The sequence below is a fragment of the Eurosta solidaginis genome, chromosome 2 (assembly GCF_040869045.1).
Source record: "Eurosta solidaginis isolate ZX-2024a chromosome 2, ASM4086904v1, whole genome shotgun sequence".
Taxonomy (NCBI): Eukaryota; Metazoa; Arthropoda; class Insecta; order Diptera; family Tephritidae; genus Eurosta; species Eurosta solidaginis.
In genome coordinates this window covers 33119737-33138157 of record NC_090320.1, presented here as the reverse complement: position 1 = coordinate 33138157, position 18421 = coordinate 33119737, and the positions used below count along the sequence as shown (strand labels likewise).

The following is an 18421-nucleotide window of genomic DNA, read 5'->3' as shown; positions in this document are numbered from 1 at the left end:
TGTCAAAAGTGATGGAAGAAGAAAAATGTCACATGTAATTTTCGTCAACAAAGCCAAAACAAAAAAAAGAAAAAAGTTGGTTTGCTGATGAAGCTGGAGGAAACATGCATTTTAAATGGAAAATAAAGGTAATAAGCTGATTTTTAAATGATATATATTTAATTAATTGTTATTATTTATTTACATATAGCAGCTGAATCACTTCCTCAACGTTTCCAGCGCATCAACTCTTGGTAATTCTATACGACAGCATGACACTGATAATATGCTTCCATAAATATCGAGAGAGGTGTTAAAAGACGCGCATTGACCTCGACAACAATAATCAGAAGGCGGAGGTAAATTATTTTGTGTTGGACAAGAGATATTTGCAAAAGAAGTTGAAAATTTTCAATTGAAAATTTTCATGTGCGCGTTGTAATGTTGATGATATTTGTACCAACAAAAAAAATTGCGGACATAAGTGTTTTGCGCAGATATAGTTTTGGTCTCCAAACCGGTGTTGGACCCACCCAGATTAATTTTTTATAAGCGCAAAAATACTATGGATCCCACCCCGGTCACGAAGCACTCCGGGGTAATTTTCGTTTTTTTGGGAATATCTTTTGAACGAGCTAAATTTTTTCTTTTCCGCCTTCGGATTATTGTTATTGGATTTGGTGCTGCATGTTATCTTGCACTCAAAGAAATGGAATATGATAAGAAATTTATAGATTTTCTGTCGAAACGTTTATATGATCGCATCCCTTTAAGATTATCACATGGTATATGTAATGGTGAACCAGAGCAAAGGTATAGTGGTTTATTAAAGTTATCATTACTTAAATTAAATTTTTATAGATTTGGTATTAGTTGTTTTACCACCATTTAAGTGGTTGATTATATTACCGATACCTGCATCAAACATGTCGAACGTTTACGTGAAATGTCCCCATTATGGGAGAACCAATTGATTTGAAAAATATCCAATGGTCGCAACATTCATTTTGTTTATGATATATAAATAAGGGACCGTTTTGTATTGTATGCATCTTTTAGTGTATGTATTTATATTCCAAAGCAGTTTAATGTAAAGTAAGTGTATTTTGTAAAGTAAAAATTAAGTAATTTAGTAATCTAATAAATATCGAAGATACATATATACATAATAACGTTTAAAGTTGGAAACTCGTCGTGCCGGTATTTGAGGTGCAGATTTCTTTGAAGGATATGTACTCCATGTCTTTAGATGTAATCTTTTTTAATTAAAAAAGCACGGTTGTGTTGGATACTAGTTCGGTTGTAGTACTGACTTCAATTACGGTTCCGGGTTTTCCTTCTGGCTCTAGCCAGGAGGCTTTTGTAGCAATTTCGGCTTTAGGTTGGATCTGGTATCGGTATCGGTAAAAGTTCGGCGTGGAATATTTCCGTTTTCATCTCCAGTATTGGTTATACTCCAGTTTTTTTCTTGTCATCATATGGATGATATAAATAATCCAAAAATAAATCTATAGCATGTAAAACATAATTGTCTAGCAATATTTTCTCTTCGCAAACTGTTTGTGGCCCTGATAAGGGCAGCTTTTCGTAGGTATAATTGTTTAGCATTTTTTTCTCTTTGTTGACTAGTGGTGGCCCTGATAAGGGCCATTTTGCGTATACTTGTATAGCACATTTTCGCTCTTTGTAAACTAATGGTGGCGGGGGGGAGGTTACTGCGTCTGGGATTCACGGCTTATTCGTGGTACATCATGCATATCCGTTTGTGTGCTGCAGCTGTTCCGTGCGAAGTATTGACCTTTCGCTCCAACGGTGACACGTAAAAAAAAGCGTACATGTAGAGGGGACTTTATTATCTATCCTTCGTCCTTCCTTCACGTTGTAGCGGCGAAAGTATTGTCTGATATTTTGGTAGATAACTTCCGTTTTTTGCAAACACTTGATTAGCACTGCTAAGTTATACATAAAATTATATTATATTTTTTATCTTACAACATTCGGGAAACAATATTTACATCAAAGACGGTAAATATAGCGATGGAGTGAAGTTGGGCATCAAATTTACTCTCTGAGCTCCCACAATCAGGTCACAGGCCTGCAAATGGAGCGAAAAAATTAAGCCACTTTAGGGAAGCTAACGCCACAAGCTTTTTCCCAATTTTTCCTCTTCCTTGTTCTTGCGGGGTAATTCTTTACTTTAGCTCACAACTGCAAAAACTCGTGCAAAAATATCGGGAGGTGTCAGAAAAATGCGTTTTGGACTCAGGACGACGAATCCGAAAGCGAAAATTAAAAATTTTATTTCTGTCAAAAAATATTCCCAAAAAACTGAAAAATGGCACCGGAGCGCTCCGAAACCGGGGGTGGAATCCATAGTATTTTTGCGCAGGTAATAGTCTAGTTGAGGGGTCGACTGCTAATACGCTACCAAAAATATCGAGAGAGGTGTTAAACGACGCGTCTTGACATCAGTATTAATAATCCCGCGGGTACCTCCGAAACCGGGGTGGGATCCATAGTAATTTTGCGCAGAACACCTTTCTGCGTTGGCGGCCTTCGGCCGCGCTTATAAAAAATTACCATGCGAGACCAAATCTATATCCACGCAAAACACTTTTACCCACAGTTTTTTTTTGTGGGTACCCAACACCATCAAAATTACAACAACCACATGAAAATTTCCAACTTTGTAAATATATCTGGAAAGAAATAAAATTTTCAATTTCCGTTTTCGGATTCGTGGTCCTGGGTCCAAAGCGCGTCTTTTGACACATCTTCCGATATTTTTGGACGAGTTTTAGTAGTTGTGAGCTAAAGTAAAGAATTACCTAATAAATTTTCACATCAAAAGTAAATAAACAAAAAATGTAAACATAAACAAAGTTTTACATTTTATAACCACCTTCGAATGAAAAAACATGTAAAATGCAACTCTGATGCTTTTACCTGGTTACTGTACCATGGTCGTAGCTGATAATGTTGCGGCTAGTATTGGTGTAGCCGGTATGGTCGTATCTGATAAGGTTGCGGCTAGTATTGTTGTAGCCGGTATGGTCGTAGCTAATAAGATTGCGGCTAGTATTGTTGTCGGTGGTACCGTCTGCTGTTGGTGTTAACATTAGTGGCCGCAGGCCTATGGTCGCGGCCCCGCTACGTGCGTTGCAACTGGTGGTGGCGGTACGTCTGGTGGTTGTTGCGCCCGTGGCTGGCACTAATGAAGGGGTTGGGGGAGGTACTACCGATGGTGATGCCCGTGGTAACAGTAGGCGCCGTTGGTGGTGGTTGGCGCTTTGGTCCGAGGTAACCGAATGACCCGGGTGGCGATAAAGCTTCGTGCTGGCCTTTACGAGCCGGATGACTTGGCCATTTTGACGTTAGTTGTATTACGCGGCAGCGTACTGCTGGCCCTGGAGGCGGAGGTGGTGTCGGACGCTTTTCCGCAGGTGGTGGTGTTCTTCGTAAACGTAGAGGAAGGGGTTTATCTCACTAGGTGTGACTATTAACGCCGACCTACTTCAACTGGATCTTGGGTCAACACAACACAACCGGTGTAAGGTTTATTACCACCCAAAATTAGACGCGTAGAAGCGAGGTTTGTCGGAATGAACGGTTTCGGTACTTTGCGCTATCGACTCTTTCCTAGTTTCTGGGCATTTACCTGTTTACGCGCACAGCCGGCGAGGGTGTTTTGTGATTAGTTGAGTATCGTTGGGGAGGCGCAGTTGAAGTGAGCAATAAAGTTACTGAAACAGTATATTAACTGAGCTTGACGCCTTTGCTGTTGAAGTTGTGTCCCTAAGTGTTATATGATCCCTTATATATAATTGCAGGGCCGCCAAAAATTTTGCTCAAGCAATTTACCAACCTTCCTCCTTTTTTTCTTGCCGGAAACTCTTGGCAATTTTCGCTAGTGATGGCCGGTCTGTTTTTTTCCTTGTTTTTCCATACTTTTTATCGCAACTTTCGCCCCATCACTAGGTGTGCTCGCGCGAACACGCTCCCAAGTGGACCGTAACCGTAGACCGTAGCAGCAGACCCTAACAAATTAGAACATAAATACAAAAAAACTTACATTTTAAACAATTCTTTTTCTGTTCGATACAGCGTCGACAACAAATTTCTATTCGCTACAAAATTCGGTACACAACGAAAATTTCGACAGAGATGAGGTGTCATAATACCAACTTCTAATTCGATTTTCGATGTTCGATAGCCAACGAAGATCGAAGATCGAAAGATGCTCATAATATGGGCCTATGAATATAACCTATGACCGTCAAATGACGTGGAATGACGAGGGCGTTTTTGCAGGGTGGTTAGTAAGCGTTTATAATTTGTAAAAAAGTCACACGTGCATAGCATTGTGAATGATGACAAAGTGTGATCTATTCTGCATAAACGTCAAAATTCCAAAGTGATTGGATCACCTGATTCGTATTTGACTATCGCTGTCTCATTCTGTATCTCTTTCTATCACCCGCTGAAGATAGGCGCCGACATATTGAACATCCTGTCAAAACGCTGAAAATTAGCCATATTGAACAGCCTGTCAGGCAGTTGACAGATAAGAGATCACACTTTGTCATCATTCACAATGGTGCATAGTTCCTTACATCACAGGGTGCTGATCGTCAGGTTGACAAAGGATAGTCAGTGCTCTTGTGTGGTAAATAAACTTTTGACATAAGTATATCAACCCTGTGTTCAAATTATTTTGGCAGCTCCCGAATTCGGACCGAAACGTGTTGAATTGCGTAGGGCACCGAGTAGTAGGTGGTGAATTCGTCTGTCGTTCTTTTTGCCAAGTACACGATTCGAAGCGTGTAGTGTTTAAAAAAGTTGGTCAGAAGAATCTTAAAACATCCAAAATGGTATGTAAAAAATATTAAAAAAGCTTTGGAAAAACGCAACCTAGAGCATTAAAGTTTTGAATGAATTGTGTATTTTGAGAAAAGTCCAGCAACAAATTATGTTAATTGGTTTGTGAAAATTTTAAATGAAATATATCATAATGGCGAAGGTCGAGAAATGCTCGTTTGTCACAACGATATGCTATCTCGATTTCTTCGTGCAACGTATGACGTATGCACTTTTATACAAGGGAATCTCTCAAGGCTAACGTTTTTGATTTTAATGCAGAAAATGCAGTTTTCCCAAAGCGAAAATTTGAAAACTTAAGGTTAAATCAATATTTGTTCACTCGTTCGTCTCATTTTCTACTATGTAATAATGCTGCTGCTCCTACAATGGCTACTGCTTGGGTGTTGGTGTGTATATGCAGGTCAACTTTACTGTCGACGAAATTCGTACCTTGATGGACAAGAAGCGGAATATCCGTAATATGTCGGTCATTGCTCACGTCGATCATGGCAAATCCACCTTGACGGATTCCTTGGTAAGTATAATACATACATATATACCATACTAACTAACCTCGTAACTTTAATCACACTGTCTCATGACGTCATCTACAACGTATTTCACATTGCAATCAATTTCTTTGTTCCGTTTCTTTTGTTTCATGCGCGCAATAGGTATCGAAGGCTGGTATCATTGCTGGTGCAAAAGCCGGTGAGACCCGTTTCACAGATACCCGTAAAGATGAACAGGAACGTTGTATCACAATCAAGTCGACGTAAGTTTCCAAAGCTTGCTTCTCTGTCCGTTTTCATAGTTTAAATGCATTTACCCTTTTGATATTTCTCCAGCGCCATCTCTATGTACTTTGAAGTAGAAGACAAGGATACAGTCTTCATTACTCATCCCGATCAGCGTGAAAAGGACTGCAAGGGTTTCTTGATCAATTTGATTGATTCACCCGGTCACGTTGATTTCTCATCTGAAGTAACAGCTGCTCTGCGTGTAACAGATGGTGCTTTGGTTGTTGTCGATTGTGTGTCTGGTGTGTGTGTGCAAACTGAAACTGTATTGCGTCAAGCTATTGCCGAACGTATTAAGCCAATATTGTTCATGAACAAAATGGATCGCGCTTTGCTTGAATTGCAATTAGAAGCTGAAGAGTTGTATCAAACTTTCCAGCGTATTGTTGAAAATGTGAACGTTATTATTGCTACGTACAACGATGATGGTGGTCCCATGGGTGAAGTACGTGTTGACCCCTCGAAGGGTTCCGTCGGTTTTGGCTCAGGTCTGCACGGTTGGGCTTTCACTCTTAAGCAGTTCTCCGAAATGTACTCTGAAAAATTCAAGATCGATGTTGTAAAGCTAATGAACCGGTGAGTTGATCTTACAATATATACCCGAAATATTTCAGAATCTTAAATTTTTATATAGTTGGTAATTACGTATGTTAGCATTATGCTTTTAGCACAATTCGTGTTTCACGCAAGAGATATGCTTAATTTGGATTAATCCAAATAGGTATATTTCTGTTGACCGTGCGACAAGTGCATATACAATAAAAGCAGATCAAAAATGGGCTGCTCTTTTAAGTGGCCCTACTCTCGACGCTTTGTAACGCTGTTCTGGAACCTCTTTCTAAATGTTCAAACGGAATATGCTGAAGATTTGTCGAAACATTTATATAATATACAGTATTGTTTTTGTAGAAATGCCCACTAAACCTCTCATTTACATTTACATTAACAATTTGTGGTATTATTAGGGTGTTGTAGTTATAACATATCTAAAAGCCATACATGTACATGTCTTCGGTAATTCTTTACTTTAGATCACAACTGCAAAATTTCCTCCAAAAATATCAGTATAGGTATTGAACCCACCCAGGTTAATTTTTTATGATCGCGGCCGAAGAAGCGCTCGCGGCCATTTTTGAGTTTTATGGAAATATCTTTTGACATGGGTCCAAAACGCGTCTTTTGAAGCCTCTCTATATTTTTGGTCGAGTTTTAGCTGTTGTGAGCTAAAGTAAAGAATTACCATGTCTCTATCTGCAAAAAATGTACATGTACTTGATTCATATTTCTTACTTTCTCTTTATATTTTAGTTTGTGGGGTGAGAACTTCTTCAACGCTAAGACCAAGAAATGGCAAAAACAAAAGGAAGCCGACAACAAGCGTTCTTTCTGCATGTATATTTTGGATCCCATTTACAAGGTGTTCGATGCAATTATGAACTACAAAAAGGAAGAGATTGGGGCTCTATTGGAAAAGATTGGAGTTGCCATTAAGCACGAAGACAAGGACAAAGACGGAAAAGCTTTGTTGAAGGTTGTTATGCGCACCTGGTTGCCAGCTGGTGAAGCTTTACTTCAGATGATTGCCATTCATTTGCCTTCACCTGTAGTTGCACAAAAGTATCGTATGGAAATGTTATACGAGGGTCCACATGACGATGAAGCTGCCATTGCGGTTAAGAACTGTGATCCTGAAGGCCCACTGATGATGTACATCTCAAAAATGGTACCGACTTCCGATAAGGGGCGTTTCTATGCCTTCGGCCGTGTGTTTTCCGGTAAAGTTGCCACTGGTCAGAAGTGCCGAATTATGGGTCCCAACTATACGCCCGGCAAGAAAGAAGATTTGTACGAAAAGGCTATTCAGCGTACTATTTTGATGATGGGTCGTTATGTTGAAGCTATTGAAGATGTGCCTTCCGGTAACATTTGTGGTTTGGTCGGTGTAGATCAATTCTTGGTAAAAACTGGTACTATTACCACATTTAAGGATGCCCATAACATGAAGGTAAGTGGTATATGGACGGCTATATGTATTTCTTATTGATTGCATGAGTATTTTGTGATGAATAATTTAACACAGACCTGTACTGAAACAAAATATTGAATGATATCTGTCTTCTGAACTTTTTTTTTTTTAAGTAGTTGTTTACTAAGCCAAGAAACTTATAATTGATTGTTTTGCACTTTTCTTTTCTTTCCTCAGGTGATGAAATTCTCCGTATCCCCCGTCGTACGTGTTGCCGTTGAACCCAAAAATCCAGCTGATTTGCCCAAATTGGTTGAGGGTCTTAAGCGTTTGGCCAAATCCGATCCTATGGTGCAATGTATTATAGAAGAATCTGGTGAGCATATCATTGCTGGTGCCGGTGAATTGCATTTGGAAATTTGCTTGAAGGATTTGGAAGAAGATCACGCTTGCATTCCATTGAAGAAATCTGACCCCGTTGTATCGTATCGTGAAACTGTGTTCGAGGAATCCAACCAAATGTGCTTGTCCAAATCGCCCAACAAGCATAATCGTCTGATGATGAAAGCTCTGCCCATGCCCGATGGTTTACCCGAAGATATTGATAATGGTGATGTTAGCTCAAAACAAGATTTCAAATTGCGTGCACGTTACTTGGCTGAGAAATACGATTATGATGTGACAGAAGCACGTAAAATCTGGTGTTTCGGTCCTGATGGCACTGGTCCCAATTTCATTTTGGATTGTACCAAATCTGTGCAATACTTGAATGAAATTAAGGATTCCGTTGTTGCTGGTTTCCAATGGGCCACAAAGGAAGGTATCATGGCTGAAGAGAATATGCGTGGTGTGCGTTTCAACATTTATGATGTGACATTGCACGCTGATGCTATCCATCGTGGAGGTGGTCAAATTATTCCAACAACGCGTCGGTGCTTGTACGCTGCAGCTATTACAGCTGGACCACGTTTGATGGAACCCGTTTACTTGTGCGAAATTCAGTGCCCTGAGGTTGCTGTCGGTGGTATTTATGGTGTATTGAATAGACGCCGTGGTCACGTATTTGAGGAGACACAAGTTGTAGGCACACCTATGTTCGTTGTTAAGGCTTTCTTGCCTGTAAATGAATCGTTCGGCTTCACCGCTGATTTACGTTCCAATACCGGTGGTCAAGCTTTCCCACAATGTGTGTTCGATCATTGGCAAGTGTTGCCTGGTGATCCGTGCGAACTTAGCAGTAAACCATACCAGATTGTGCAAGATACACGTAAACGTAAGGGTTTGAAGGAAGGCCTCCCAGATTTGGCCCAATACCTCGATAAATTGTAAGGCGCTGGTATCAGTTTACCGTGTGTTTATTGTAGAGAAAGGAGCAACGCTTTGGTGGAAATCAAGCAGGAGAAATTATAAAAATGATTAAAAACGATAATTACATAATTAAAATAATATAAACAATTAAAAAAAAAAAAAAAGAAAACAAATATATATTTCGTAGTATGAATTTGAGGCACATATTTACATAAATGTACTATTAGCTAATCGTAACGCAATTTATATTTTGTGTAAACGATTCATTTCATTGTACTGCATATTTTTTACTTTATTTTAATTAATTTTTTATTATTGTGACTCAAAAATGTGTTTGTTTTTCTTTTATTTCTGAAGTCATTGCATTTATTATGCAAATTTTGAGTCTTTATTAGATTTGTGGTTGTATTTGTTCTCTCTTGGCACTAATGCAATTAATGGGCGATTTTTCTTATCAAATAGTTGCTGAGATGGAAGGGTTAGTACCTTTGGTGCTTGTCACCGGAACGTACAGGATCTGTGTGCATGGGGCCATCAGTATGAATAACACTTTCCAAAACCTTCGGTGAGTGTATGAGCACAAGAAAAAAGGGAGGGGGGGGGGGGGGGGGTATGCCTGCGCGTGAAGTGTAGAGTAGACGAAATAATAAACTGGCGCCTACACCATTACGGTAGCACTGTCCGAAGGACGGAGAAGTTTTAACGTTGTAGTGTCAAATCGGTCCGGAACTTAAACGCTTTAAAAATAAGAGGCCGTGGATAAAAGTGCTCCCCTGTGACCTCATGCTCATGTGTGGCACACGGTGTTCCGTGCGGTAGTAACCTGAAAGAACCTGCCTCTTAAGCATCTCGTTATGCTGTTTATCATCAGTCGTCACTTGGCAGTGATATTTTAGACTTTCAATTTCTGTATATGTATTAAATATGTGTATATTACATATGGGGTATTCCATCCCATTTCGACCAATTTTGAACCCGACCCCTTTAGAATTGGCTGAAAGTTTTTCTTCTTTTTCTAGCTTACGAAAGACGTTTTTCAGAATTTTTTCAAATTTTTTCATCCAACTCCAAAGTTATGAATTTTTAAAAAAACACCGTTTTTGTTTTCAAAATGCTATAACTTTTTCAACAATTGACCGTTTGGGATCTTTTTTTTTTTACAAAAATTTGTTTTTAAATGTACTTTTCGGAAAAAATACAAAAAAATTTTTCTAAAGTTTTTTTTTCAGTTTTTCGAGTTTTTTCGAATTTCGCCATTTTTTTTTTTTTCTCATAAAAAACTTCAATCAATTCTGCATCATCCCCACTAATCCCGGAGTGGGCCGATTTTTTTTATATTTTTTTTATTTAATTGAAAAAAAAAATTTCAAAAATAAAAAAAACATGCCATCATGGCAAACGTCGGATGGGTTGCGGCGGGAGTTAAATCGATCCGCACTCGATTCACTTTCTTGCTAAAATCATTGTACAGGTTTACAAGTATGATATGTATGAGAGGGAAACAATTTCTTTCCCTTTCTAACACACGGCAGTTTGACACTTCGGTCAGTGTCAAACTAGCGTGGAACCCAGTGGAACCTGCGTGGAACATGAGTTTTGACACTGAACGAAGTGTCAAAATTACCGGGGTTGCTTCGTCGAAAGCGACACAGGGAAGCAAAAAAGGGATCGGAATATCAGATATGGGTTGCTGTGATGGTAAATTTCTTTTAACGAATTTAGTAGGAAATTTTAAGTGCACCCATGTGGGTCCTTCAGAAAATTATAAAAAAGTCTTCAATTGGGGTATCTGAGGACGCGTAGTTATTTCAGTATTAAGAATACAAACACGGGAGTTAAGTTTTTCTACCCGTTCAAAAGTTCTCCGCGAAAAACAGTTTGAAACCGAGGTCGACTGCAATAACCCGTCCAAAAAAGCGGAAAGAAAAATGAATAGCCCGTTTTGTCCTGTTGTCAATAGTCCGAAGAGAAAAAGTATTCGAATTATTGGAAGCGAGGCAAAAACGCGTCTATTAATACCTCCCCCGACGGTTTTGGTCGTGTTTTAGCAATCGTCCCCGTAAAAAAGTATCACAATTTGTTAATTAAAATTGTCCAAAATATATGGTTATTAAAGAGAGATGTAATTAAGTGCTCGTTTGAAAGGAAATAAGTATATTTCTTTGTAATATAAGAAAAAAAATTTTAAGCAGTTTTCGATAGCAGCTACTAAACTTTGTTTGGTCCTAAGAAGTACAACAGTGCCAAATAGCATCCACAAAACAAACGAACAAGAACAAGCATTTTATCAGGTGAGCGTGGCTGTGTATGTGCGTGCTGCTACATATCCTACTTGTAGACCTGTACAATGGCTAAAATGCTATCATTGAATCCGACGGATGCACTGCATTACAATCCGTAAACTGTATTATCAACATAATCAGCTGTGCAATAATTTCAAAACACAAATAAATATTTTTTCAATGTGTAATATGGATTCAATAGCGTTTTATTTAGATTTTGATGAAAACACAAGGATGCAAGACGAACCCGGAAGCAAGTAAGAGATAAAGCTGTTGAGGTGCTCCGGTTACCTGATGATGTGTAAGTTCACGGAGAATATGTATTTAGAACAGTTGACGTTGTCAATTTATGTGTACTCCTTAGATTTGTTAAACAGTTCCGGCTCAATAAGTTAGCCTTTCAATATGTTCTGGATATATTAAAGCGGGAAATGCCTCCCGCTCGAAACTCATGGTCAATATCACCAGAGCTTAAACTAGAATCCTGTCTAAGATTTTTTGCTGAAGGTGGCTATCAAAATGGTACTGGACAAGATTTTAATATTGGCATGGCGCAATCCACAGTTTCCACAGCACTGTCCGACATTCTCAATATTTTAGAAGCAACACTATGCCCTAGATGGATAAGCCTGACAATGACGGAGACTGAAAAGCTTGAAGCCAAAAGGTATTTTTTTCGGAAAAACAAGAATTCCTGGTATAGTTATGTGTGTAGATGGCACCCATATAAAAATTTTAAAACCTGCTGGGGACAATGCACACCTTTATTATAATAGGAAAGGGTATTACAGTATTAATGCCATGATTGTAAGTTAATTTCCACAAAATAATTTACTACGAAAATCATTTCCTTCCTTAAGATATGTGACCATAAGTTGCGAATAAGATATGTGAATAGCAAATATGCAGGTGCTAGTCACGATTCCTTTATTTGGGACAATAGCGATGCTTCAACATATTTCCAAGCCTTGTACGAAAATGGAGACAGAAGCACCAGATTGTTGGGTATGTATTTAAGAAAAAAAAATTAACCATACATTAGGTGACTCTGGATACCCACTTTTACCCTGGCTGATAACACCCTTTCGAAATACTGGAGTTAATACACCCCAAAGCCGATTCAATAAAAGTCATAGCTCGGGTCGCAATATTGTTGAACGCACTATAGGTGTCTGGAAGAATTGGTGTCGATGCCTGCTTTCCGCTCGGCAACTTCATTATTCTCCAGAAAAAGTGGCTCAAATTGTAAACGTTGCGGCGGCACTTCATAACATTCGAATCCATTACAATATTTCAGAGGAATATTTAGACGGGGTTTATGAAAACGATGATTATGAAATAGCTGAACCTGTACAACACCAAAGATATACAAATGAAGCATTGCGAATTTGCAATGAAATGTTACAGAACTTTTTGTGAAAGAAAATTTATTTTCTCTAAACATATGTATATGTATATTTGTTAAAATTAAATTAAAAAAAGCCTTCCTGGCAAATTTTGCACTTTACAAACTAAAGCTAAAAAAATTTAATTATTCACACAGGTACTTAGTTTCGTTTAGATTTAAATACTCATACTTATATATACATTTAACATATGTATATATTTGTTAAAATTAAATAAAAAAGCCTTCCTGGCAAATGTTGCACTTTAAAAACTAAAGCTAAAAAAAAAATCACTAATTCAGTCAGATTTGAATACTTATACTTATTTTTTAGGTGTCTGTTGTTTGTTGATCCCTCCTAGCTCAATACTTAAAAGTTCTTTTTTTACCCTCAATTTTTCAACAGCATTCGTCTCCATAGCGATATTGTGCCTTTTTGTCTCTTCAAGAAAACTTGGATAATTTCATTATTTTTTTTTCTGGTAATCACCCAGCCTTTCTACCGATCTAGTCAGTCGTTTTATATCATCTTTAACATTTCTAAATTGCAGTTCTTGCGCACCAACACCTTCGCTAATTTTTGAATATAAGCTCTCCTGCACACCTATTTGCTTTTCTAATAAATCAAATTGCTCTGGTCTCTTTTTTTTTGCGTGCATTGCAAATATTTTGCTGATTTTCTACATTTTCATTTCTTAAGAACTCATGGTCCATGGCATCTCGTGAAGTATATAGATTGCTACCCTCACGAGTTCTCTTCGATGTAGATGGAGTAATGTCATCAACCGTCAGCTCTAAATTTATGGGGGTGGTATTCTCAGTTATTTTCTTCTGAGGAACTCCAAACTGCTTTGCATTTCTAATGCCACCGACACAGTCATTTAGACCTACTAAATCAGCAACATCTTCTTCCAAACTAGTTAGCGGTTGTTGCCTATTTTCTCCTCCACAAGTTGCTTGCATTTCTCTTTTGTTGTGTGCCAACTTTTTCTTAACTGCATACATAAAGTCTTACCAAACCTAAAATTAATACGTAATTAAGTATATTTTCAATTAACTATTGTATTATCTACAAACCTTTTCCATTCTGCAATGGTTTTCGATGGAGGTCCTAGAGAGTTGAGATCATCACTCACGCCTTCCCAAAATTGTTCTACATCTTTTGGAGCATTTCTTGTAAAATTTTTGGCTATATCGGGATGCTCCTTCATTTTAGATACCAAGCATTTAAACTGGTCCCTGCTGGTTGTGCGATTCCTAAAAAAATGGAATTTTTAATATATATTACTCAAAAAAGATATATAAAAATATTTTCCCTTACATTTTATTGCTCTCCATCTTTATTTTAATAAGATCCGCAACACAATGAACTACGGATGAGAAACGAGTAAATTTGTTTGAAACGCGGATCGAATGCGTTATCGGTGATACCATTTATTTAATCGATCCGCGCACTACATTATCGATCCGCACACTGCTTTAAGGGTGAATTAATGGTGACTTATAACCATAAAGCCATAACCATATAAAACAGCTGATCACATCTATATTATGGAAATCAATGTAATCGAGTTAGCGTTATGGTATGGAACCATTAATCGATTACATTGATTTCCATACGGTAGGTTCGATCAGCTGTTTTATCTGGTTATGGATTTATGGTTATAAGTCACCATTAATTCGCCCTTTATCATGCGTTTATTATCAATTTTTGTTGTTATATCGGCCTACTGATTTTAAGATCGCGGGTTCGAATCGAGCTCAAGGCCTAACAATAATTTTTTTGTTTTTTTTATCATTATTATTGTTATGATAAATTTTTTCTTAATTGAAAAAATTTTTAAATTAGAATAGAAGAAAGAAAAAATTTAGACAACTGCCAAAGCTCGTTGTATAGATCCATTTCGGGAACTGCTAAATTCCTTCATCGGCAACGTTTAGCAGCGGAGCCTAAACGTTGCCGATGAAGGAATTTAGCAGTTCCCGAAATGGATCTATACAACGAGCTTTGGCAGTTGTCTAAATTTTTTCTTTCTTGTATTCTAATTTAAAAATTTTTTCAATTAAGAAAAAATTTATCATAACAATAATAATGATAAAAAAAAAAAAAAAATTATTGTTAGGCCTTGAGCTCGATTCGAACCCGCGATGCGTTTATTATGATACCGAATACCGTCGGATCGAGTATAATTCCCTCCGCAACCATCCGGCGGATACCATGATAGGCATGAACATTTTTTTTTTATCAATTTTATTTATATAACAAAAAAATGTAAGAAAATGATTTTTAAGTATTCTTTTCTTTATATATTATGGTAATCTACGATTAAAATAACCAGGATTAATGACTGACACAGTAAACATGTATATGGATATAAAAGAGCCGTCGTTACTTCTCGCTTAGAGCAAGTCCAAATTTCTCCGGTAAGCATTCCACGAACTGAGCTCCACATTATCGATTCACAGCTGTTTGGAAGTTCTTCTTCAAGGAGCCTACTTGTTGTTGTTGTTGTTGTAGCGATAAAGACACTCCCCGAAGGCCTTGGGGAGTGTTATCGAGTTGATGGTCCTTTGCCGGATGCAGATCCGGTACGTTCCGGTATCAAGCCCGACCATCTCGGTAACGATTTGTTATGACCACATGTGACTTTCTAGGCCATCCCGCCCTCCGACACCCTAGATCCATGAGGAGTTCGGGGTCGCCAGAGCCTCGGCTGTTAATGAAACACGATTCGCCACGGATATGTGGGGTTGACAATTGGGTTTGGAGAAGCTATGTATTGCGCTGGCAACCTGAAAGGGCTGCGCTACACAGACCCCTTGAATCCGATATTTTAGTCGCCTCTTACGACAGCCATACCTACCGCGGGTATATTCTAACCCCCTAACCCGCTGGGGGGTCAAGGAACCTACTCTTGTTGTTGTTTTAGCAGTGGTTCACTCTTGTGTGCTAGTAATCCTCCACCATAGTGTGTACCATACCACAGTACCTTACCACAATGTACTTCGCTTATTTTATAACAACAACAAAACTTTCTGCGATGATTTTGAAGGGAGCTTCTGCAGTGACATCCTTGGATATGAAATAGGGTCGCCCGATGCTTGGCGTATGCTTCGATAGATCGAGATTAACTGGTAAGATCACGGAGATAGTCGATTTCATGAAGCGGCACAACATCCGCATTGCTGCGATTCAAGAGACTAAACTCACAGCAAGATCTGCTCTGCAGACCTGTTCTGGGTACAATGTCCACAGAAAAGATCGTGAGAGCGGGAATGGAGGCGGTCTCGCGTTTATTATACACCTCTCAGTGCAATATCATATATTTGATCCCGACATCGGCCGCAGGGACAATGTCCTGGAACGTCATCAACATCCCTCCTGCCACATGCTGCCCCAGTGGATACCGCCCTAATATTAGTGCGTTACTCTCTGCGACAATCGCATTATCTTAGGCGATTTCAATGCCCATCACGACCTTTGGCATTCAAACTTGCAGGCGAACAGCGGAGGTTGTTGGCGGATCAAATAGAAGAAACGACGTTCTGCACAGTAAACGGAGACGCCCCCACTCGTATGGTAGGAAGCTGTCACAGTTCGGCAGATATATCAATCGTGAGCGCAGGACTCGTAAACTGCGTCAACTGGCAGCCGATGGTAACATTGGCATCCGACCACCTCCCAATACTCATCTCGCTCGAGCGTACCGCCGACTTCATCGTCTCTGAAAAACACACTTTCATAAACTGTAAAAAAGGAAAGTGGGAAGAATATAAATCCTTTACAGACAGCCGCTTTGCTGTCCTCCATATCCCGACTGATGCTCGCCAAGGGGAACGTGCTTTCCGCAAGGCCATTGAATCCGCCGCGTTCGCCTTATTCCCGCCGGAAGAATTCCCGAAATTCGGCCTCAATTTCCGGCGGATGCCGCAAATTTAGCGATAACGTGACCTTATAAGACAGCTCGATCCCGGCGACCCCCAAATAAGGGACATAAACCAATACATCAGATTGCTTGTGGATGAACACAAGCGGGCGAAATGGGAGGAGCACCTAAGCGGTTGTAACCTCTCTGCCGGTGTAGGTAAACTTTGGTCCACCGTAAAGTCCCTATCGAATCCGTCCAAGCACAACGACAAAATTTCCATCGCCTTTGGAGATAAAGTGCTGTCGGATGGGAAAAAATGCGGGAGCGCCTTTTGCCGACAATATATAATGCATTCTACGGTTGACAAAGCTAGACGGAGGGCCAACAGGCACGCATACAACTAGCCTCTCATCAGCATGGCTTTAGAAAACTACACAGCACTACCACCGCGCTAAATGCCATCAGCACCCAAATAAATTGCGGTTTAAATCAAAACCCCCACCATAGAACAGTACTCATTGCGCTAGACCTATCAAAAGCTTTTCATACGGTTAACTATGGCTCGTTGCTGCAAGACCTGTAAGGGTCTACCCTTCCCCCAAGTCTTAAAAGGTGGACCGCAAATTATCTGGGTGGACGGCAGGCATCGGTGCAATTTCGAAACGAAACATATAAACCAAGGAGAGTTAAACAAGGGGTGCCACAGGGTGGTGTCCTATCCCCACTCTTGTTTAACTTCTACATATCAAAGCTAACTTCACCACCAGAAGGAGTTACTATCGTTTCCTACAGCGATGACTGCACATTAATGGCCACAGGCCCAGGCCCACAGATCGATAGCTATGTAACAAAATAAACGGCTACCTCCCTGATCTCTCCAGTTTCTTCACCTCGCGAAACATGACATTATCACCGACTAAATCATCGGCGACCTTATTTACAACATGGACGTCCCAAATGTCGACCATTTTGAACGTCCACGTCAATGGCACTACGCTACCGACTCTCTTACACCCTAACATTTTGGGTGTGACGTTCGATCAGGATCTACATTTTGGTGAGCATGCAGCCGCAATTGTACCGAAAATCCAGAGCCGTAATAAAATCCTCAAATCTCTTGCTGGCAGTACTTGGGGAAAAGATAAAGAAACGCTCATTACCACTTACAAAGCAATTGGCCAGCCGATTGCATGCTATGCGTCCCCGATATGGTCACCAAGCCTAAAGATTACCCACTGGAAGAAGCTACAGGCCTGCCAAAATACTGCCCTCAGAACCGCCACGGGTTGTCTCCTTATGTCCCCAGAACTCCATCCACACAATGAGGCGAGAATACTCCCAATAGGGGAAAGAAATGAAATGCTAACCAAACAGTTTCTGTTAAATACCCAGAAATCTGGGCATCCCAACAGACATCTGATTGATGAGCCAACACCGCCCAGGGGCTTAAAGAGTTACCACCATAAGCATTATGAGGAAATACGGCACCTAAGAACTCAGCCGTATGAAGCCAAAAAACACAAGCAGGTCCTCAGTGAACTCCACAAACAGGCGTCGGACCTTTGTGGCGGGAATTGCCCGGTGAATCCAGTACTCAAAGAGCAATACCCTAAATTTGCGGAAGAGGAACGCACACTCCCTAGGGAAACGCGAGTCACTCTAGCCCAACTTCGATCTGGATACTGTACCAGGTTAAACTCTTACCTATCCAGAATCAACCCCGACATACAAAATGTATGCCCTGCTTGCAATGTGTCCCCACATGATACCAACCATCTCTTCAATTGTAATGTGGAACCAACGCCTCTAACACCTCTCTCATTATGGTCCACCCCTGTTGAAACAGCAAATTTCCTCGGACTCCCGTTAGAGGACATTGATGACAATTTGTGATTGCTCAGACCTATTGGATGGGGCGAAGCACTGCTACAACAACAACAACATAGATCGAGAGAAGTTTCACAGTTTTCTTC

The 18421-nt window shown here is 39.7% G+C and overlaps 1 protein-coding gene across 1 annotated transcript; it reads left to right on the top strand.

The window, feature by feature from the left end:
• Positions 1-4720: 4720 nt before the first annotated feature.
• Positions 4721-9086, top strand: eEF2 (eukaryotic translation elongation factor 2). Its single transcript, XM_067764898.1, has 6 exons — positions 4721-4850; positions 5261-5374; positions 5514-5614; positions 5688-6215; positions 6948-7644; positions 7843-9086. The coding sequence occupies exons 1-6, from the start codon at positions 4848-4850 to the stop codon at positions 8932-8934; spliced, it is 2535 nt and encodes an 844-aa protein (XP_067620999.1). The 5' UTR covers positions 4721-4847; the 3' UTR covers positions 8935-9086.
• Positions 9087-18421: the final 9335 nt, after the last annotated feature.

Coding starts and splice junctions, on each gene's coding strand:
- eEF2 (XM_067764898.1), top strand. Junction 6,216..6,947: donor GTTGTAAAGCTAATGAACCG/GTGAGTTGATCT, acceptor TTTATATTTTAG/TTTGTGGGGTGAGAACTTCT. Junction 7,645..7,842: donor AGGATGCCCATAACATGAAG/GTAAGTGGTATA, acceptor TTCTTTCCTCAG/GTGATGAAATTCTCCGTATC.